Genomic DNA, 23,871 nt, shown 5'->3' with positions numbered 1-23,871 from the left:
TGAGAGGCTTGCACGCACAAGATGGCCGCTTGCCATGAGGCAGGCGCTCCTTAATCGATTCCCCGCCCCCCGCAATGATGCAATTTTGGTCGGGTCTGCCAATATAGACCAGGACTGGTCTCCATGTCAACAATACACAGCCAGCCTTCCGAGACGGCCCCAAAGTCATTCAATATCAGGAAAAATATGCTCATCTCTTTAGGTATGTATGATTTTAGTGTTCAATTATTCATTATTATTATCAATTATTCGTAATTCAAACGGACCACCTCAATGTAACCCTGTTTGGCTTCATGAGCAAAATCTACTTACCGGTAGTTTCCTTTATGTCACAGTTTATTTCATGTCAAAATGGAAATGACATTTTATTGTCGCTTGCATTTTGTTTTTAATAAAAAGGGCATTTCGTTTTGAGTATTACAATATTGTTGCATGACCTCAATATATGGACCTTTGACTCATTAAAAAATTATAATAATTAAATATTTTATATTTAATATATAATATATAATATATGTATTTTATTTATATTAAATATTAAAATTATAATCCTTTTTGGATTTATTTTTTTTAATCGGGCTACTCCAGAAACAAACATCCTCCTCCGTTCAGGACAATAAAATCCAAATCATTAAATTACACACTCAAATGGTTGAAAGAATGTTGTGTGAAAAACATTTTGAAAAAAAATTAACATTGAGTGTGACTCATACTTGAGCTAGGAGCAATACAACTTTTTGTTTTACAAAACAATTCAGAAGAAAAATCTCTCTACAGTAAATTTGTTTTCAACTTTTCTCTCACTATCTCTTTCGCTCGTTCGCTCTCTCTTTGAAGGATAGACTTCTAATCCTCTGCTAATTAAAATGGGAACCCACATTAGAAGCTGTATTTAACGCACCATTATTCCGTATCTGGTAAACGTATTTGACTCTGTGTAGCATGATACACATTTTTGTACTTGAATGTCTCTCATCCGAATGGGAAATGCCCACATCTAAACCAAGCGTGATCATTTGCTAGCTTGTTAGCCGTTAAATGTCCCTTGTTTTCTAAAAATGTCACCCCTTTTTAACGATACTCCTGAGGTGATATAAACAATTTACCATAACACAAGCAGATGGCATGAAGCAGTGGAAAATGGCAACGAGCGAGCCGCTTCTTCTTATAAGACATTGCGTGATGTCAGGGCGCAAGATAGCAAATGTCAAAGATGTTGAATTTGATCCTTGCTGCCAGCTGCACAATAGCGGCAGCGACTGCACTAATAGAGTCTCTGTCACGCCGGTTACCTTTTTCCTGAGCTTCTTCCTTCTGCTCGTCTTCCCACACAATAGCACACGTCCTTATTGTACCAATTCAAAGACGCGCCATGGTGCTAACAACAGACCAAATGAGAGTGAGACAGAGACTCAGGTGCCACAAACACTATCTATATATATATTGCGCGTCGTCCCGCACGCGGTCTGTCCTTCCGTCTGTCCCTTTTCAAAACGTACCTACTTCGCTGCGCGCCGCCACTGCGCCGCTCAGGCAGTGGCTCACTACGATCGCGCGGGCATCTTAGCGAAAAAATGTTGTCTACCCACAAGCATTGCAATAAAATTGTTAGTTATTTAGTAGAGCTAAACATCTCTTTATTTTCGCGATAAGCAATGAAGATGAACAAAAAGTTGAACCAAGCAACAACACTTTTGTGGGCCGAAGGCCCACCTTACCAGCCTTCCGCAGGAACTAGCTGATGAGCCGCCCGGAGGGCGGCGAACTAGCTAGTTATTAACAATACAATACAATACATGCTGATTTATATAGCGCTTTCACAACAGCGGCAGCTGTAACAAAGCGCTTTACAAAACAGTTAACATAAAGTAAAATAATAAACACAACACATAACATAAAACACGGACACAACATAACGTAACACATCCCCCCCCCCCCACTCTCCCATTTTCTACCCTTTATTTTTTGTTGTCGCTTTAATCTCGCTTTTATTTTTGTGTCACTGGGTTTATGTACCTACAAATGTCAATCATGATTTTAATGATGATAGCTAGATAGCGTTAGCTCACTAGCTCGAGAGAGAATATCCCTCGAGTTTTCCCCTCCAAAAGATGACTACAATTTGTTTTGCGCACTGACTACCCAACCGGACTTGTTGACTTGCTGTGTTTATGTTTCATTGACTCGTTTCACACGTCCTGGCTGTTTTGAACCTGTCGTTAAAATACCTTCTATGAGTCCTAATTAGGAGCATTTCAAGTCAGCCATCTTTGTAGAATATCATTGGTGAAACAGTCTCTTGAAAGTCCAAGCCTTAGAATGCAGGTGGTGTTCTCCAGCATATGACTTCTGCCGTCTGATGTGTGTACCCCTGTGACGCACAGGCACACAGCAGTCTCCAGAGTACGTGCTGGACACAATCTAGAGTCAAGCATGAATTTCAGAGGCTTACAGGCCAATTATCAGATGTACTCCTCGTTCTGCTTCCCCACTTCTGAAGGGAAGCGCATGTGAGAATCCTGTCACTTTCACTCAAGCCATTGCACTGGCAGGGCCCAATGACAAAAGGCGTAGCCTTCACCAAAGATCAGGATGGACGGTGTTGAAAACTTCATGTCGCCACGCTGTTTTATCGAGTTCAATTTTACATTTCCAAGCTCGGGACATGTGACATGTTTTCAACCACCCCCTAACGGAAGGTTTATGCACTCGCTCGAATTGTCCTTCAACTTTTCAAGAGAGTAAAATGTCCAGAAGTCAACGGTGTGCAACGTTAGCTAGCGCGTCTGCATCGCATTCCGAGCCTTTGGGGGAAGAATTTAGGCTCAGGCCTTCCTGTGTTGCTTGTTCTCCTTTGTGAATTTCTCTACCCCTGATCATCTAAAAACAGGTACATGAGGTTATTTGAAGAAAATTATTTGTCAGTTGATTGAGATTCGTATAGACTCATTTCCGCATATTAGCAAACAGGGACGCGCTAATTTGGCTGCGCTAGCACGTACCTACCCGCTATTAACGAACGGGTAACCCGCCCGTGATCACACATTCGACAACTGATGAATGAACTTCAAACGGCAAATATTTACACAGTATTCTCTTTTACATTTGGAACAATGTCGATTACGTAACAACAGACAATACAGAAAATGAACTACGAGCCCGCAACATACCTGAAGACGGAGAGAAATCATCACGATAGTGATTAGGTGCCGTTTCCTCGGCGGACTTGACGAGTACGAAGAAACAAAGAGTCGATCTCGGATTGCTCGATCGCAAACTGCGAGGAGATCGCAGATAGACTCCGTCATCGGTGTGATCGGCAATGATTTAAAACAACAAAATACATTTTTTGAGCTTTCTTGACATTTTAAATGTTCGTTTGCCTTTCCATATGAATAAAGTATTTGTCCTTTTTATCCTCAGCAGTGCAGTATTCAATTTGTCATCTGAAAATTTCCTTCACGTTCCAAATAATACATTTGTCGGACTGTAATCTTTTAACTTGTTACACTCGCAGTCTGCCGAAATGGTGTCAAGTTAGCGTAAATGATGTGTTAGCTTGTTAATTGCTTCAGTTTTCCACGTGTCAGCGAAGCGGTCAATGCGCCATCGCTAATTTAATGAGCCATTTGTTGTGTCACCGTACATGCAGCAGATCCACGTCAACAGAAGCTTATTATGACACGCTCATCAACAGCTTTGTTTGCCAAGCGCAAAACAACCACAAATTACAATAGAACACCCTTGTTGTCAAGTTCTACGGCGCAATGCGACACAATTGAGCTCTTGAAAACAGAAAAGACAACCAAAAATAAAACAATGATGCTGACAAGCGTATAGAACGAACTGCAGAAGGAGGCTAAACTTTCTCATAAAAAGCAAAGAAAGACGGACAGAGTGCTTTCGTCGATTCGATGTTACAGTAGTCGAATTGTCTCGCCTAACGTAGCAACTTTCCATTTCCTTTGTCGTAGCGGCTGACTGGTGAACGCGTTCAAATCAAAAGATGTCCATAATAGTCAGCAGTGTTGGCTGGAGGAGCCATTTATTCGACTTTAATTTGGGTGACACTTCCACTTTGAAAAGCACTCATGTGAATCTGCTCGTTACAAAAAATAAAAATATATCCACATTTAAACAATTTTGAAGAATGAGGTTATTTCCCCTCCAAATTTAATTTTGGTAGCTCGGAATAAATGTCAAACGGATGCTCGTATGCCTCAGAATCTTTCCGCTCATGAGCTGCCGTGCATATAATCCATCGCGCCGCTGATTGACCGGCTATCAGTCTAAGTCAGGGGTGTCCAAACTTTTTGCCAAGGGGGCCAGATTTTATGTGGTAAAATGTCGGGGGGCCGACCTTGGCTGACATTCTTTACATTGAACAACAATATTGTTCAACAAATTTTAGTAAGCCAGTCTGTTTCACATTTCCATTTTTATTTTAATTTCAACAATCTTAAGAATTTCTTTTGGTTCATTTGAAACAGGTATATCACATGCAACTGCTTATTCACTTGACATTTTCTTAAACAGAAGTCTCCTGAGTGCAAATTGATTGATTTGAAACATAAAATGTATCACCATGACTTTTCAATAGTCACAAAACCTTTGACTCGAACAACAGGGAAATGAACAAGCAATACACATATCCACAACTGCAAGGATCATTTGAAATATGACATATCAGTCAATATAAACACGGAGTGATGTCTTGTTAATTCGTGAGTGATGCCCTCTAGTGTCTAAATGCTATTACTCATTTAGTGAATGCTATTACTCATTTAGCCACTAGAGGGAAGCAGTACTCTATGAAACATCACTCACCAGTCTACGAGACCTCAGTCAATGCAACACGTGTTCCATTGCGCCCAACCTGCGGGCCAGACGGCACTGATTTTATGACGGGGGCCGAGGGCCGGATGAAATTCGACCGCGGGCCGGATTTGGCCCCCGGGCCGGACTTTGGACATGTTTGGTCTAAGGTGCAGCTCATCTCTCGTACCAGACAGGCCGCAGCTCACCAACGAAAACGAAAGTGGCGGCACGAACGTATTTCATGACGCTGGGCTCGTCTCCGAGATCATGATCTTTGTCCACAATGAAAGCGGACGCTATATGAAAGTTCTCCCATTAATTCGCACAGGAAATGGAATACCTTAGCATTGATAATCTGTATCTTCTGTTTTTGTTTTGTTTTTGTTTTTTATTTATAATTGGCTGCTCCGCAGGTGAACGTTGCTCCGACATGCGTCCGAGCCTTGACCAAGATGTTGTACTGCCCATACTGTCGAAGCATGCCCGGGCTCAAGCCCTGCCAAAACTACTGTCAAAACGTCATGAGAGGCTGTCTCGCAAACCAGGCTGACCTCGATCTCGAATGGAACACTTTTACCGGTGAGTCAACGAAACGAAATCTGTGCATCTGTTCGTGTGTACTTGCAAGTTACTTTTTCATTGCCGCATCTTGGAATTGTCTCTGTGGGGATTCCCGTCGGATGCGCGGCATTTGGTTATGCTCGGAAAGCTTTACGGAGACAAAACTAACATCGGATTTGTTCAGCCGTTTCCTTGCTTTTTTTTTTGTTGTTTTTTTGTTTTTTGTTTTTTTGTTTCGTGTGCAACTGCGCAATGGTGTTTTCTATTGCAAGGACCCAGGCAGAGTGCTTATAGCCGGCTGCGGTCCCTGCTGTTTGGGATTGATAAAGCAAAGTAGATCCAAGGCAAACACATTTTCTGTCGAGTTTCCAGCAGCGCTCGGTGAGTAATCGAGCACTGCAGTTAGTCTGTAAGTAGCCGCGTGCCGAAAGCCTCGCTCTGAAAATGCATACAAAGGAGGCACATTGAATGTTCCCTCAAGATTTTTTTTACCCCCCCCCCCCCAGCTAATGCTTTTCTTCTCATGTACACCACGATCACATTAGCCGTTTGATTTTTTTTTCCCCAACGAGTTCAATTCAAGACATGTCTGACGGCTGTATGTGAAGCAAAAGTGCGTTTCTGAGCCACTCGCTGATTTTGCGACAGGTTTTGTACTCGGAAAAGCCACCCCGACTGCGGAGCACGTGTTCTCCCGGGCGGCGTGTCTGAAGCCTCAGATCAACACGCGGGCCCCCAGTGTACTGAATGAAATGTCTCTCTGCTTTATGACATCTGTTAAAAAGTTAGTGTCTTGTTCACTCGCAAAGAGGCAAATCCATCGCCGCAAAGGGACGTCGTTCCTGACACTAATGGGAAAAGCTGCTGTTCGAACAGAATTTTAAATCGGGTTAGACGAAGGGAACCCGTGTGATGCTTGCTTGCGAAAATTTATTGATTTTATTGCACAAGGGTTTCATTGGGATACTGTTTTTTTGGGGGATGGGGGGGCTTGTCTAGTTTGACTTTTGATTTTTGGACAACAACAAGAAGCACAAATGTAAATTATGGCACCGGTAGTCCAGTGGTTAGCACGTCGGCTTCACAGTGCAGAGGTACCGGGTTCGATTCCAGCTCCGGCCTCCCTGTGTGGAGTTTGCATGTTCTCCCCGGGCCTGTGTGGGTTTTCTCCGGGTGCTCCGGTTTCCTCCCACATTCCAAAAACATGCGTGGCAGGCTGATTGAACACTCTAAATTGTCCCTAGGTGTGAGTGCGAATGGTTGTTCCTTTCTGTGTGCCCTGTGATTGCCTGGCAACCGATTCAGGGTGTCCCCCGCCAACTGCCCGAAGACAGCTGGGATAGGCTCCAGCACCCCCCGCGACCCTAGTGAGGATCAAGCGGCTCGGAAGATGTATGAATGAATGAATGAGTATGCCAGGACACGGCGGTCGACCGGTTAGCATGTCAGGTCTCACAGTGCAGAGGTACAGGGTTTGATTCCGGCTGCAGCCTCCCTGTGTGGAGTTTGCGTGTTGCCCGCGTGGGTTTTCTCCGGGTACTCCAGTAAATGGAAAACGCTAAATTGTCCCTAGGTGTGAGTGTGAGCATGGATGGTTGTTCGTCTCTGTGTGCCCTGCGATTGGCTGGCAACCGATTCAGGGTGTCCCCCGCCTACTGCCCGAAGACAGCTGGGATAGGCTTCAGCACCCCCCGCGACCCGAGTGAGGATCGAGCGGCTCGGAAGATGAATGAATGAATGAATGAATGAATGAATGAATGAATGAATGAATGTTAAGTTTGTTGCTTTCTGCCAAGCTTTTGAAGTTCAAATTCAAACGTTTATACTGTAAGATAATAAGAAGATCTTGTTGGTATTGTTGTTTGTGGTGAACAAATTCTATTGCGTTGTTGCTGAAACAAGCATTCATACGTCTATTACTGTTGTGCATAAAAAATGTTATTAACAAATTTTGAAGCTGTTGCGCAACATATACCTACTTCATTAACCAACAAAATTTTTTTGGCTTGTTTGGAGACAGATTCATTTTCTCATCGCGAACAAACAATGTTTGATAGGACTCAAGACTGCGACCAAATTGGTTGCATACGTGACCAATTTTCTTTTTTTCGGCGTACAATTACACACGAGAGATTTGGCGGCATCCCAAGTTGTGTTTTTTTTTTTTCCACTTTTGACACCACTATGCAGGGTAATTGATATTCATATGTCCTGTTTTATGGGGAAAGCGCTGCAAGGCAAGGCAGCTTTATTTATATTGCGCATCCCAGCCCATACAAAGGGTAACTCAATTTGTTTCGCACTATTAAGTACCGCATTTTAAAGTATTTACGAGCAAAAGAGTTCAAGACGTTAAAAAGTGAAGCCAAGAAACAAAAAGTAGCTTCCCTTCTGCAAAGGCTGTTGTCCGTCTTTGAAATTCTCTCTCACAATATCATCAAAAATGTTTCTTTCTGTCTAGACATCCAGTTACGTTCAGAACATTCATTCATTCATTCATCTTCCGAGCCGCTTGATCCTCACTAGGGTGGCGGGGGGTGCTGGAGCCTATCCCAGCTGTCTCCGGGCAGTAGGCGGGGGACACCCTGAATCGGTTGCCAGCCAATCGCAGGGCACACAGAAACAAACAACAATTCGCACTCACACCTAGGGACAATTTAGAGTGTTCAATCAGCCTGCCACGCATGTTTTTGGAATGTGGGAGGAAACCGGAGCACCCGGAGAAAACCCACGCAGGCCCGGGGAGAAGATGTAAACTCCACACAGGGAGGCTGGAGCTGGAATCGAACCCGGTACCTCTGCACTGTGAAGCTGACGTGCTAACCACTGGACTACCGGGCCACCCTATATTACATTACATTACATTGTACATTGTACATTACAATGTAATTACATTACATTACATTACATTACATTTTATTGAAACTACGCACAGTCTGACAATTTGAAAGTCACTCATTCCAGAGTCCAATTCTCCGAAACAATTATTTTGACATTCTCTTCAAGCAATCCTTACTTTTGTCACTGGTTTCGCATTTTTAAGCGATAGCCAGACGCAATCACTTGCCAAAGACAAAACGGCATGGGAGTCATGACCCCTGTGAAATCAGAACGCCGGTACTGTTCAGCTGTCTGCGATATCATGAAAAGTCTTTGGTAGCTTAGAAACGAGCAGACAATGCGTATCAACCCGAAGGAGGCCGGACTTGACTTGCTCATACGTGTTCTATGCGTGCTATGCGTGTGTGCGTGTCCGGTGTGGGATAGCGGAGCATCCGTCAGCTGCCACTGTGACAAATATAGCCGGCTCTGCATCGTGACGGACGCATCATCATCATTTGTCTTGTCAGCCCCTTGTTAAAATACCCTCAGAGAGACAAGATGAGGCATACTGCTGCTCACCCCCCCCCCCTCCCCCCTCCGCCGTCCCCCAGCGCATCAAAATCAGTTCTCTTTTTGACAGGCAAGCAGCATTGTCGAAAGAAGGTTATCAAGTGCCGTTGTGTTTTCGGTGTCATTTCCCCCCGCACTTGAATATACACAGGGTTTGACTCTGCTGGATTGAAATGACTTTTTTTTATTTTTGAGGGAGATTGGCGAGGATTTCAATGCCGTTCAGAATGCAAAATTGCAATATCTACACGTGCGGAATGATGGCGTTGCGCAGCACCGCCTATATTCGCTTGCAGTCCAGTCCAGCCTACCGTGTAGTACAACAACAAAAAACGCAATTTGAGTCACTTTTTTTCCCTCGCACAGCTTTTGAATATGAAATGTTTGAGCCTTCGCCGTCTTGCGTGTTGCATCTCGCGCGTGATTTTTCATCGTTAGGGATTTAGGAATGCGTCGCCCTCTGTTTAGTGACACGACAGTGAAAACAATCCTCATCGATTTCATTTTGCTCATTCCTTTTTAATTGCATGGCTGGCCTCCCACTGTAACTTTACCTCCCCGCAACTCCCTCGATCCGGGGAAACAACCCCCCTGCCCCCACCACCACTCCCCCTTTCTAACAAAGGCTCTCGGATGTGAACTTGTGAGGACAGACACACTCTCTGGGGCTTTATTTTAAATGATTCTTGGCAAGGGAGGCTCACACTCGACTTTTATTGCCCTATTGTATCAACAAAATTACTATCTGCTCTGCCGGTGTGACTCCATTGTTCTTGATATCATCACATGACATTACTATGAATCGTCAAAACTGCAAGTGCAACCGCAGAGGGTTCATCATGATATCATGATTTTTATTTTCCCAAGCTGGCGCCCGAGTAGGCAGCCTTCGGCAAGTGCTCTTCAAGAGCCTTGCTTTTTTGTTCTTTTTTGCTGTTTTTGCCTTTTGTTTTGTCACGTGTTGTTTGTTGTTTCATTGTGTGGACCTGATATGGACAGTTTTCAGCGCTTTTTGGCCACGACATTCGTCAAAGGAGCAGTATCTGTGCTTGGTGGTTGCGCGTTCTCGGCAGCACGCCTGTGCCAGCACAGATTTTGATTGGGAGGAATGTCGGCGCCATTGACTGTCGGTGCTGGACAGACTTGGGGCGCTTGTGTTTTTTGCGCCAGTAATGGGCAGCATTTTTCACAACCCTGATTTGTTCAGTGGCTATGTCAGCGCTGTTGGACAGTTGGCGTTGGTGCGGCTGGATGGATGGCCGCTGAAGTTGAGGATGAGGAGAGAGGAGCGTTGGCGAAGAGCGCCGATGCGTATTTGGAACCGTGAGTCGCCGCTTGGAATTGAAGCGGATTTACATGGGACAGGAGAAGTGAACCGATCTCTTTTTTCGTCAATGGAGGCTACAGCTTCTTGTTGACTTTGAAACTTAGCTTGTAGCCGACGTGTGCACATTTTGAGCATGACGTCTCTGATCCACTGGTTAAAGGACACTTTGATTCTCTCCTCTTTCATCTCACTGCTTCAAACAACAAAGCGTGTGACGGAAAAGTGGTTAGGACTGCACGACTGTCCGTGTTTTATGTTATGTGTCGTGTTTATTATTTTACTTTATGTTAACTGTTTTGTAAAGCGCTTTGTTACAGCTGCCGCTGTTGTGAAAGCGCTATAGAAATCAGCATGTATTGTATTGTAATGTATTGTATTGTATTGTATTGTATAGAAGAAGGCGGCCCGGTAGTCCAGTGGTTAGCACGTCGGCTTCACAGTGCAGAGGTACCGGGTTCGATTCCAGCTCCGGCCTCCCTGTGTGGAGTTTGCATGTTCTCCCCGGGCCTGCGTGGGTTTTCTCCGGGTGCTCCGGTCTCCTCCCGCATTCCAAAAACATGCGTGGCAGGCTGATTGAACACTCTAAATTGTCCCTAGGTGTGAGTGTGAGTGCGAATGGTTGTTCGTCTCCGTGTGCCCTGCGATTGGCTGGCAACCGATTCAGGGTGTCCCCCGCCTACTGCCCGGAGACGGCTGGGATAGGCTCCAGCACCCCCCGCGACCCTAGTGAGGATCAAGCGGTACGGAAGATGAATGAATGAATGTATAGAAGAATGACCGTGCACAAGGCTTGTTAGTTAAGAACCGGTTGGCATCGCACATTCATCGAGTCGTCTTCCTCTATTTAAATTCTTCCATCCGTTCATCCATCCATCTTCTCTGCTAATCTGGAATTGTTTTGCTTTGGGGGCAGTCACGTAAAGCGAGACTCTCAGACTTGCCTCTCCACAGCCGCTTTGAGGCACTAATCCGGGATCATCCCGAAATGTTCCGAGGCCAGCCAGGAGACTTTCTCCAGCTCGTCCGCGGGGCTCCAGAATACCTCCGACTCTACTCTGAGGCCCTCCCGGGTCACGGAGTTTCTCACGCTTGAACCATAGACAAAAACGTCCGTCTCTGAACATGGCTTCTTCATTGGCACCTGGCGGCCTTCAAGATGGTGCTCTCCATTCCATTCGCAATTTGTTACAGTGAGCGAACACGGCATTTAGTGTCCGTTATTTGATGTCTTACTTGAACACGCCAATCTTCGTTTTTGCTGGAGCGCGTGCAGTCCGTTAGAGCGACAAAGCAATCTGGCGCTGGCTTTTTGGGATCTTAGTATTGATGGAAATTGTCTGGAGCGATTTCAGGTGAATTTCACTCGCTCATCAAGTTGTCTGTACGCTAATAAAATAAATAAAATCATCTAGATGCAGATCAATTATTTTTTTAAAAATGAAGCACGGGAGTCAGCTGGGTAATTTGTTTTCCGTGGATAGCCGAGTCACGTCACAAATCATTAACGTGCGATGTTGTCGTCGAGAACGTTTCCTGAAGGAAGAAGCAATTACTGCTTGGTGTTGATTGGATTATAACCCAAGTGCTTCTTTTTGTTTTGGTTTTTTTTTGGGTGGGGGGGTTGGTGTTCAATTGAATTCATTCATTCATTCATTCATCTTCCGAGCCGCTTGATCCTCACTAGGGTCGCGGGGGGTGCTGGAGCCTATCCCAGCTGTCTCCGGCAGTAGGCGGGGGACACCCTGAATCGGTTGCCAGCCAATCGCAGGGCACACATAGACGAACAACCATCCACGCTCACACTCACACCTAGGGACAATTTAGAGCGTCCAATCAGCCTGCCACGCATGTTTTTGGAATGTGGGAGGAAACCGGAGCACCCGGAGAAAACCCACGCCAGCCCGGGGAGAACATGCAAACTCCACACAGGGAGGCCGGAGCTGGAATCGAACCCGGTACCTCTGCACTGTGAAGCCGAAGTGCTAACCACTGGACTACCGGGCCGCCCAGATCAATTATTTTTTTTTTAAATGAAGCACGGGAGTCAGCTGGGTAATTTGTTTTCCGTGGATACCCGAGCCACGTCACAAATCATTAACGTGCGATGTTGTCGTCGAGAACGTTTCCTGAAGGATGAAGCAATTACTGCTTGGTGTTGATTGGATTATAACCCAAGTGCTTCTTTTTGTTTTGTTTTTTTTTGGGTGGGGGGGTTGGTGTTCAATTGAATTCATTCATTCATTCATTCATTCATCTTCCGAGCCGCTTGATCCTCACTAGGGTCGCGGGGGGTGCTGGAGCCTATCCCAGCTGTCTCCGGGCAGTAGGCGGGGGACACCCTGAATCGGTTGCCAGCCAATCGCAGGGCACACAGAAACGAACAACCATTCGCACTCACACTCACACCTAGGGACAATTTAGAGTGTCCAATCAGCCTGCCACGCATGTTTTTCGAATGCGGGAGGAAACCGGAACACCTGGAGAAAACCCACGCAGGCCCGGGGAGAACATGCAAACTCCACACAGGGAGGCCGGAGCTGGAATCGAACCCGGTACCTCTGCACTGTGAAGCCGACGTGCTAACCACTGGACTACCGGGCCGCCCAGATCAATTATTTTTTTAAAAATGAAGCACGGGAGTCAGCTGGGTAATTTGTTTTCCGTGGATACCCGAGTCACGTCACAAATCATTAACGTGCGATGTTGTCGTCGAGAACGTTTCCTGATGGAAGAAGCAATTACTGCTTGGTGTTGATTGGATTATAACCCAAGTGCTTCTTTTTGTTTTGTTTTGGGTTTTTTGGGGTGGGGGGGTTGGTGTTCAATTGAATTCATTCATTCATTCATTCATTCATCTTCCGAGCCGCTTGATCCTCACCAGGGTCGCGGGGGTTGCTGGAACCTATCCCAGCTGTCTTCGGGCAGTAGGCGGGGGACACCCTGAATCGGTTGCCAGCCAATCGCAGGGCACACAGAGACGAACAACCAATCACGCTCACATTCACACCTAGGGACAATTTAGAGTGTTCAATCAGCCTGCCACGCATGTTTTTGGAATGTGGGAGGAAACCGGAGCACCCGGAGAAAACCCACGCAGGCCCGGGGAGAACATGCAAACTCCACACAGGGAGGCCGGAGCTGGAATCGAACCCGGCACCTCTGCACTGTGAAGCCGACGTGCTAACCACTGGACTACCGGGCCGCCCAATTGAATTCATGATAGGAAGAAAAAATTGTGTCGACTGTCCAGTATTGCAGGAAACACAGTTGGCTTTGTTTGCAGTGATGTCATCAAGATTTACTGCGCAGCTTCTCATCAACAGCCTGACGTTATGTCTTGGTTTTCTTTTCGTTGCATTTGGCAACAGATGCCATGTTGCTGGTGGCGGAGAGACTGCAGGGGCCTTTTCACATCGAAGCAGTCATAGAGCCGATTGACCTCAAGATTTCCGAGGCCGTCATGACGATGCAGGACAACAACAAGATACTATCAGCAAAGGTAACGTTCTCCACTACTTGTGTCTTCCACAATTCATTCATTCATTCATTCATTCATCTTCCTAGCCGCTTGATCCTCACTAGGGTCGCGGGGGGTGCTGGAGCCTATCCCAGCTGTCTCCGGGCAGTAGGCGGGGGACACCCTGAATCGGTTGCCAGCCAATTGCAGGGTTTCCACAATTCATGTCATGAAAAAAAATAAATGAACACATTCCTGCTTTACTTTTTTTTTCTTTTGTGCTGTGGATGATTTGAAGCAGGGACATAAATCTCATTTTCAATCAGCTAATTTATTTTAATGTGCGGTACAAATGCCTTGGAGATTCGCTATTAAATGAGATGACTTCTGTTTAACCTGCTAATATAGAAGCTCATTTATTCTTAAACCTCTTTCGGTTTCAAACGGCTCAGCCGTCCGTCTTTGGGATCGGAGAGAAAAAAAAAAATCAAAGCTGCAAATACAAAACTTCTCCTTATCAAAAAGGCAAGCTTCATTTCAACTTTTACACTCTGGCGTACTTAAGCCCATCTCCCGGCTAGATTCACACAGGTCAGTATGAATAAGATGTCCCATTCTTCCCCCCCATATCACAGCGGCTGCAATTTATAACTTTGAGCCGTTGTCTATGCACCCGAGGCAAGGTTGTGTTTGGTCGAAAGATTGCTCTGAGATTACGATGGCTCCCAAAAATTCACATCGCATTGTACCTTCATTGCGGTAGCGCTGAGCTGTGGGAAAAAAATAAATAAAAATACTTTTTCCGTGTGATGCGCAAGATAAAAGAATCGTGATGAAGGATTGATAAATATTACACAAAGACAGCTCTTGTCATAACAGCCGTATGCCGAATTGGGGGCCCCGGCAGAGAAGCCACAAAGGCTGATGAGTTTTCGCTATTTGAATGTGTTTGGATCCAAACACCCCCACAGAGGCCACGGCCTCAACACTTGTCAAGCAATCTGGTCTCACAAAGTGCCACGAGAAATTCACACTGATTATTGTCCGGTTCGGGCAGCCTGGTAGTCCAGTGGTTAGCACGTGGGCTTCACAGTGCAGAGGTACCGGGTTCGATTCCAGCTCCGGCCTCCCTGTGTGGAGTTTGTATGTTCTCCCCGGGCCTGCGTGGGTTTTCTCCGGGTGCTCCGGTTTCCTCCCACATTCCAAAAATATGCATGGCAGGCTGATTGAACATTCTAAATTGTCCCTAGGTGTGAGTGGGAGTGGTTGTTCGTTTCTGTGTGCCCTGCGATTGGCTGGCAACCGATTCAGGGTGTCCCCCGCCTATTGCCCGAAGACAGCTGGGATAGGCTCCAGCACCCCCCGCAACCCTAGTGAGGATCAAGCGGCTCGGAAGATGAATGAATGAATGAATATTGTCCGGTTCAAAAATTTTTTGCACTTCTTCTTTCTCTCTAGTAACGGAACTTTTTGCCTCGCTCTAAAACCTACTCCAGTGTCCGTCCATGAGTCAAGAATTATTCATTTACAGCAGTTTTCCTTCCAAGAGCTACTTTCTTTGGTGTCCCGTTTTTTTTTTCCCCTTTCCCAAGCAAAGCAGTTGCTATTGTCATTTGAGAGTTCCACTCGAATGATGTTGCATAACACAATTATCTATTCTCCCCTGACATGTAAATGCAAATGAGAATTCCCCGATCCAAACCGTACGGCAGCAAACGACTTAACGAATCCTTTCAGATTCACTTTTGGTTTCTTGTGCGCTTATTGCAAGCAATGTCTTTATGGACATGTTTTGAACTGAGTCCTATCATCTCGTATGTCTCCCTCCTTGTAGTTTTTTCAGAGTTGCGGTCCGCCAAAGGCTTCGGGGATAGGCAGGTCTGCACGTGGCATTTCAGATGTGTTCAGCGGCCGTTTCAGACCGTACCCTCCCGAGGAAAAGACAACCGCGGCCACGGAGACAAGCCTGGATCGATTGGTATGTGCTAGCACCAGGTTATTATCCTCCTCTTACACATTTAGGTGTCATTATTGCATTGATGTAGAATTGCTAAAAATATGCGTTTGTAAATCATAAGAATAAATACAAGCTGGAATGCAACCTACAGCCGCTAAATTCATTTTCCTTTTCATGTGGATAATAACATAGTCATTTTAAATATGGATGCAGGAGACTGAACTGGTTCTGAATTGTTTGTGCTGATTTTAAAAGAAAATTTCCATTGTGTGTTCACACACCCCCCCCCCACACACACACACACACACACCATTTATGTTGTGATTTCCTTGCTAGATTTTCCATTTCGGTGCATTGTTTTCGATTTTCTTAGTGCCGTTGAAGGTATAATTATTTGACGTTTTTTGGAGGCGGTCTTTGAACGCCCCTCGAGCCAAACCCGGAAGAGAGTACTCGTTGTCGGAGAGAGACGTATCTGTGTTTTTTCAGAGTTTTCAAGAATGAATCAAATGTACAGTACGTTAAAAAACAAACAAAAAACACTGCAGCTCTTTTAGTCGCGGAGCTGCGACATATATACGATATTTAATTTCACATGAATCAAATCAGACGGCAGTAGGTCTGATAATATTATCTCAGTTGACCTGAGGTTGTCCTATCGATTTATCGAGTGGCACCGTTTATCATGAAGGTCCGTCGACGTGAGCGTTACTCTCGTGATTCGTCCAATTAAATCTTTTTGTCTTTTTTTCATTTTTCTGCTGCTTCTGCTGCTGCTTCACCAAGAGGGCTGTCTGGATGACAATGCAACACAGTGTAAGAATTCCATTCCTCTTACCTTCTTATTACCTTTGTGCACCTCACGCCGAGTCAGTGAAGCCAAAATCACATCTTTTGCCTTCTTTACATGCCGCTCCGTATAACATCACTTCATTCATTCATTCATTCATCTTCCGTACCGCTTGATCCTCACTAGGGTCGCGGGGGGTGTTGGAGCCCATCCCAGCCATCTCCGGGCAGTAGGCGGGGGACACCCTGAATCGGTTGCCACCCAATCGCAGGGCACACAGAAACGAACAACCATTCGCACTCACACTCACACCTAGGGACAATTTAGAGTGTTCAATCAGCCTGCCACGCATGTTTTTGGAATGTGGGAGGAAACCGGAGCACCCGGAGAAAACCCACGCAGGCCCGGGGAGAACATGCAAACTCCACACAGGGAGGCTGCAGCTGGAATCGAACCCGGTACCTCTGCACTGTGAAGCCCACGTGCTAACCAGTGGACTACCGGGCCGCCCTGACATCACTTCATAATTCTTATTGATTGATTTATTATTTTAACACTGCAATCGGACTCGTGGCTACTTTGAGTTTGTTTCTATCATCCAACGTGGGGATCATTTAGAACTGGAGATAGACTTGTGTTGGACCTCTTCCATTGACTCAGTTTATAACAAAAAAAATCTGGATTTAGTCCTTGTGTGCGGCACAGTTCTTGCCAGCTGCTCCTCGGGGATGGGTTCAACGCAGAGGTCAAATCTCATTGTACATCCTTAATGAGAGAAATAAAGTACCTTTATTTTATCTTTGAAGTTAAAGCACAGAACCACTCTGGCAGTCAGGCGCCGGTTCGTAGAGGCGAGCAAGCGACAATCATTTGAGATTATACCACCTCTTATATTCAGCAGGAGTGTGGGAAGGAATTAGGTCAGCCACATATCGAGTCGAGCCCTGACCGTGGAGAGCAGCGGCGCCCAGGTCGGGTCGTCGAGAGCCCCGATCCAGCCAAGTTATGGATGCCGCCAGCCTCCAACACAACTAATTCAAATCATCAGCTCATCAACAAGTCTGTTTACGATTTCGATCATTGGATCAGGCTGGACGGGGGCTCTCGCGACCCGACTCGGGCACCGCTGATGTATTGATTATGATTGGTATTGGACTTGAACGCATGAGACAAAGTCCCCTTTCTTAACCTTGCCGATCGCATGATCTCACTTTCAGGCAGTTGAACTCATGAAATCTGATTTGGCACACGAGCCTTGTTTAAAGTCCCAGGTGTTCATCTTGACAGAATTCAGCCGAATAAAACCGCTGCTCCATGGGCTTTAATTTTGACACGGAAAAGACACATTTAGGAGTCCGACCCATTCCGCCGGTCTACACTTTGGGATGGCTTAATGGAAGAAATTGAGTGTAATATCCCTCATCATGTTCTGGCAAGTCTATAATCTCCTTAAGATAACAATCATTATGTTGTCATTTAGCTCGCTCGTGAAACGGAGACAAGCTGTTGGAGCCCTTTTCAGCGAGTAAACCTCTTTTGCCGAATGCCTGAAGCGACAAGGCGCTGCGCATTTTGCTTTTTTTCCTCAAGTGTTTCCGTCAACGGGATGATAGTGGGACCACGAATATCAGTTCAGTGGGGCATTCAACCAACATGTTTATACGGTTACTCTGGAGGGAAATTCAATTCTGTGTGTCTGTGTGTGTGTGTGTGTGTGTGTGTGTGTGTGTGTGTGTGTGTGTGTGTGTGTGTGTGTGTGTGTGTGTGTGTGTGTGTGCGTCCCCCCCCCCCCACACCCCCCATCAAGAGTGAGATTTAAATGAGTGGTCCTGCGGTCTGGATCAAGCCACTGTAGCCCCTTTGATGATTGTTGTCACATCACTCTGAAATGACACTAACCCCCCCCCTAACCCCTGACACTAAATATTCATTCATTCATCTTCCTAACCGCTTGATCCTCACTAGGGTCGCGGGGGTTGCTGGAGCCTATCCCAGCTGTCTCCGGGCAGTAGGCGGGGGACACCCTGAATCGGTTGCCAGCCAATCGCAGGGCACACGGAGACGAACAACTATTCGCGCTCACACTCACACCTAGGGACAATTTAGAGTGTTCAATCAGCCTGCCACGCATATTTTTGGAATGTGGGAGGAAACCGGAGCACCCGGAGAAAACCCACGCAGGCCCGGGAAGAACATGCAAACTCCACACAGGGAGGCCGGAGCTGGAATCGAACCCGGTACCTCTGCACTGTGAAGCCCACGTGCTAACCACTGGACTACCGGGCCGCCCACACTAAATATTAAAATTTTTATTAAATTTTATTTAATAAATTATATAATAAATTATTTTTTATTTTATTTAATAAAAAATTAATACTTTTTATTTAATTTCAATATTTATTAAAATTTAATAAATATTACATTTTGCCTGAATTTAATAAATATTAAATTTTAATAGCTTAAAATTTTAAGCTATTTTAAAAATCTTTTTGAATCTTAGGTCTTTTTTTTTTTTTTAAAGAGCTGAGAATTCTCACTTTCATTGCGGGAGGGTAGAAATGGTCAGAGTCATCTGTCTCGGGACACAACTGCCAATTACATGACCAACGGCAACATCGCCATTAAATGTGCTGGAGATGGATCCAGCCTCAGCTCTAATTAAACTGACACAGCGCCTGCACATCACTTCTTCTTCTTCTTCTTTTTTTTTATCATTTGAGAGCCTTCAAACTGGGTGCAGATTGGGAAGAAAATGACACACACAAAAAAAAAAATATCGGATTCTGTGCGTGCTGCGGTTAAGCACACACGGCGCGGGAATGCAAAACGTTGTCATGTGTTGACAGACAAGTGAACAACACCGGCTGGCGTCTCGGCTGCCGTATCACAACACGCGTAAGTGAGATGTTGGTCGAGATGAGAAGAAAGGAAACAATGGAGTGATGAAACGGTAATCAATAAAAGAAACAATAATTTTTTTTCTTTAATCATTAATGTAGCCTTGGTGCAAGATTTTTACTCATCAGTTCAAGCCTCTAAAAGCCATTTTAAGAAGTCGCTGTTTCCTCTCATTCCAAAAGTTGCGGTCAGGATTTTTTTAGATTTGATCTTCGCTTTCAGGGCACTTTTTTTTTTTATGTATTCGTCCTCCGTTTCTTATCACGGTTGCCTGAAAGAACTGACCGCCCTTCCCATTAGACTCATTTCCAAATGAATCAGCGATGCAAGAAAAGAACAAAAAAAAAAAAAAAGGCATTGAGCTTTGTCTGCATTGTCTCCAACTTAATTGCTTTACTCCCACACGGTCGAATGAAGACAAAATACGACATCGGTGTGTAGATAGCAATTACGGCGAAGCTCTTCTTCATTGTCGGGAACGGCGTGATTTGTGGACGTCCCAAGCCGTTGCGAGTTCACTCGGAGGTGTAAAATTCACTCTACTTTGTTTGCTCGCGTGTGTGAAGACGGACACTAAGCGTGATTTTTAGGTGACAACACCATCAAATTGAAAAAAAACCCAAATAAAAAAAAATATCCTCCCTATATTTCCTGTCTTACTTTATCTCAAGGTTAATGACCGTCAGTCGTTCCCGCCCGCCCGCCCGCCATTGTTATTTTTGCGCGGCTTCCGTCTCAGATTTCAAAAAATCTCACTGAGGCACACAAACTTGAAAAGATTGAGAAAGGAAACACCCTTTTGTTGTTGGCGGAGGCTGCTGTGCTTGTCGCTCTCTCCCAGTCTCGCGTTTCCACAGATCTTTTTGTCGGGTATAGCCGCTACATAATAAATGTCGAAACAATCCGAGTTTTGGGCTCGTGGAAGCGGAGCCTTTTGTTGAGAGGAGATGCATTGCGTCTGGAAGAAAGCTGCGCGCCAAACAACTGGAGGATTAGGGCGGGGTTGCCGTCAATCACGGGCGACACTGTGATTCAGGTCATTTTGCCGTTTTTGTCCAAAAATAAAGTGCAGTATTGATTTTAAGATCCCCCAAAAGGACGGAATTGTAAATAATCGAGCGGGCAACGAGTTGGATGAGACGTACTTTTCTTCGGAGCAATAATGAGGATGACGCCTTCCAAAATTCAACCTTAAATGTCACATGCGGCGGAGAAAATATTGAGTGTAAATTGAGGCTGGAGAGGTTAGAATATTTTCTGATGATTAATGATTAATCGTGATTAATCATGATTAATCAAGCCTGATCAAGCCTGATTAATCGTCTCTCAATGAGCATGTTAGATTTTCAATCTCTGATGGACGCGACGTGTCGGTTGCGATAATACTTGCTGAAAATCACCGACAAGTTGGATCAAAAACCACTGCTGACAGCGACCCAAGATAAATGTGCTCACGGGAAATTTAATTAAATGAAGCTGCTCGCTACTCTCTGTCCAGGCATAGTCCGTGGATACTTTGAGTCAATCCCCACCACCGTATTTGCAAAAAATAAATCCTGGTGTACTTGCAGCGAGCATTCAATCTTACTACGACTTTGCAACTTTCCAACTAAATGGGGACCCGTTTCCCATTCGGGCCCTTAGGCCCCAAACAGGTGATTTGTCAAACTTGCCTGCTTCAAAACCCCCCCCCCCGAGGAGCTTGTCTGCCGGTTTGTCACCGCCTCTTCATCATCCAGCTGTGTTGGCTCATTGTATCGCTGCACAGCACCTGATCCAACTGGGTTGGAAGTTGAAAGAAGCGTCACTGTGACGAAGGAAATCCATGCAAGGTCATTGTGTACGAAGCGAACCGCACCACCGTGGTGATTGGAAATTGGACCGGCAAATTGGTGCCCGTTGTTGAATCCAGCTTCTTTCACCTTAGACAGCTGGCCAAAATAAAACCTCGCCTCTCACATGAACACTATGAGACAGTAATTCATGCCTTCATCACATCCCGGCTGGATTACTGCAATGAACTTGACTTTGGAGTCCTCCATTAAGCATCTCCAGTTGGTCCAAAATACTCCTGCTCGCCTCTTGACTGGAACTCGTAAGAGGGAGCGCATAACTCTCGCATACTCTCGCATCCCGACACATTGTAGAGTTCTTTTGAAGATCCTATTATTTGTTTTCAGATCTTTAAAATCCCCTCTGATGCAATTTGTGGTTTCCCGTCTTTGTCCATGTGGTCTTCAAATAGAACCTGATCTTGTTTGAAATAGATAGATACGTAGAAAAAAACTCCTCCATGATGTTCCTTACTGCTCTAAAACAAGAAGAAGTATCAAATATTATAACAACTTTTAAAAATAAAATTGATGATCTCAACCTTGTCTCGTATGCATTGAGGCGAAACCGATGCTCCAATGATTTGCCGCTTGTTTTTCCCAATTAGTTTTGTCAAGTCTTCTGCACCCAAATGTAATACTCCCACGTTTTTGTTTTGTTTTGTTTGTTCCCCCTATTTCCAGCCTCGTACTAATTCGCTACCAATGTACAGTGTAAAGGCGGCCCGGTTAGCATGTCGGCTTTACAGTGCAGAGCTACTGGGTTCGATTCCAGCTCCGGCCTCCCTGTGTGGAGTTTGCATGTTCTCCCCGGGCCTGCGTGGGTTTTCTCCGGGTGCTCCAGTTTCCTCCCACATTCCAAAAACATGCGTGGCAAGCTGATTGAACACTCTAAATTGTCCCTAGGTGTGAGTGTGAGTGCGAATGGTTGTTCGTTTCTGTGTGCCCTGCGATTGGCTGGCAACCGATTCAGGGTGCCCCCCGCCTACTGCCCGGAGACAGCTGGGATAGGCTCCCGCACCCCCCGCGACCCTAGTGAGGATCAAGCGGCTCGGAAGATGAATGAATGAATGAATGTACAGTGTAAGCATTTGCACTTGGTTGCGATAACACAGCATTAACTGTATCTGATAAAAGTGTAACCAACTTAGTTTTCAAGCTGCGTTGAAAGTTTCGCTGACAGGGAGCCATCTGTTTGTGAAGCCCCTTTCTCCAAATGGAATATTTACCCTTGGGAGAAGACATGAAGCCAGTCGGGTTTGAAACATCCATCTGTGCTTATATTAGGCAGGTCATGGTTTGTTTAGAACGAATATGCTGCGCTAAAACATCTTCCCCGGCGAGGATCCTCGACGCCAGCGGTGTGCAAACTTTTTGGTTTGAGTGCCACATGCATAGAAATGGAAGGCTGAGAGGGCCACTGTCAAATTCGGCAACATTTTGAAAAACACGCTCAAGCCAATCAAGAAATCAATGACCTAATGTTTGTATTGTCGAGTTCAAAAAAAGTAAAAAGTTCTTCAGTACATAAACAAATTTATTAGGAGCAATGGCACCTATTTTATCGACGCTCTCTCTTCTCACTCTGCCCACCTTCACCTTTTTTTAACCAACCTCGCTGCCCCTGTCAAATATCATTTTTAGGATTCATTCGTTGATTTATTTTGGGTCGCGTCGCAGCCCTCTGAAAAACGGATGGCTCGCCCCCAGGCTGTAGTTTGGACACCATTACCGTACGCTCTAACATTTCCAATAATAATAATAATAATAATAAGAGTACCGGTAAATAAAATAATAAAAAGTATAATAATACAAGGGCGGCCCGGTAGCCCAGTGGTTAGCACGTCAGCTTCACAGTGCAGAGGTTCCGGGTTCGATTCCAGCTCCGGCCTCCCTGTGTGGAGTTTGCATGTTCTCCCCGGGCCTGCGTGGGTTTTCTCCGGGTGCTCCGGTTTCCTCCCACATTCCAAAAACATGCGTGGCAGGCTGATTGGACGCTCTAAATTGTCCCTAGGTGTGAGTGTGAGCGTGGATGGTTGTTCATCTCTGTGTGCCCTGCGATTGGCTGGCAACCGATTCAGGGTGTTCCCCCGGAGACAGCTGGGATAGGCTCCAGCACCCCCCGCGACCCTAATGAGGATCAAGCGGCTCGGAAGATGAATGAATGAATAATAATACAAATAATGATGGAGTCATACAAGCTCTGTGAAGATTCAGTGATTAATCGACAAAATTAGCGAGAGACTAATCAATCAGTAAAAAAAAAAGTGTCAGTTGCGCCCCTAGTCTGAGCGTGTATAATTTTATATTGCTGGGTCTTTTTGTTCATTCAGCCTTGCGTGGATTCATCCATCCATCCATCCAATTTCTGAACCGCTTAATCCTCACTAGGGTCGCGGGGCGTGCTGGAGCCTATCCCAGCCGTCTTCGGGTAATAGGCGGGGGAGACCCTGAATCGGTTGCTAGCCAATCGCAGGGCACACAGAGATGAACAACCATCCACGCTCACATTCACACCTATGGACAATTTACTGCGTCCAATCAGCCTGCCACGCATGTTTTTGGAATGTGGGAGGAAACCGGAGCACCCGGAGAAAACCCACGCAGGCCCGGGGAGAACATGCAAACTCTACACAGGGAGGCCGGAGCTGGAATCGAACCCGGTACCTCTGCACTGTCAAGCCGACGTGCTAACCACTGGGCTACCGGGCCGCCTGCGTGGATTCAGTGATACCTAAAGAACAGGATCGCTAAAATGTCCACAATTTGAACCCTGGTGTCCCTCAGAGATGAGTATCAGTGCCACTTCCCATCTTCACTAAATCAGTCATAGTCTCA

At 45.6% G+C, this 23,871-nt stretch overlaps 1 protein-coding gene across 2 annotated transcripts in view; it reads left to right on the top strand.

The window, feature by feature from the left end:
* Positions 1-23,871, top strand: part of gpc6a (glypican 6a) — a 94,795-nt gene that overhangs the window by 57,289 nt on the left and 13,635 nt on the right. The window contains exons 4-7 of one of the 2 annotated variants that reach the window (XM_052062523.1): positions 5,232-5,397; positions 13,468-13,598; positions 15,391-15,534; positions 16,300-16,329. In XM_052062523.1, coding sequence (XP_051918483.1) covers positions 5,232-5,397; positions 13,468-13,598; positions 15,391-15,534; positions 16,300-16,329 — 471 coding nt within the window. The remainder of the gene's footprint in view (positions 1-5,231; positions 5,398-13,467; positions 13,599-15,390; positions 15,535-16,299; positions 16,330-23,871) is intronic. The other variant, XM_052062524.1, reaches the window with a different exon arrangement.

Source organism: Hippocampus zosterae, chromosome 4 (genome assembly GCF_025434085.1).
Source record: "Hippocampus zosterae strain Florida chromosome 4, ASM2543408v3, whole genome shotgun sequence".
NCBI lineage: Eukaryota > Metazoa > Chordata > Actinopteri > Syngnathiformes > Syngnathidae > Hippocampus > Hippocampus zosterae.
Note: the sequence above shows the minus strand (reverse complement) of the source record. Positions and strands in the feature narration are given on the sequence as shown.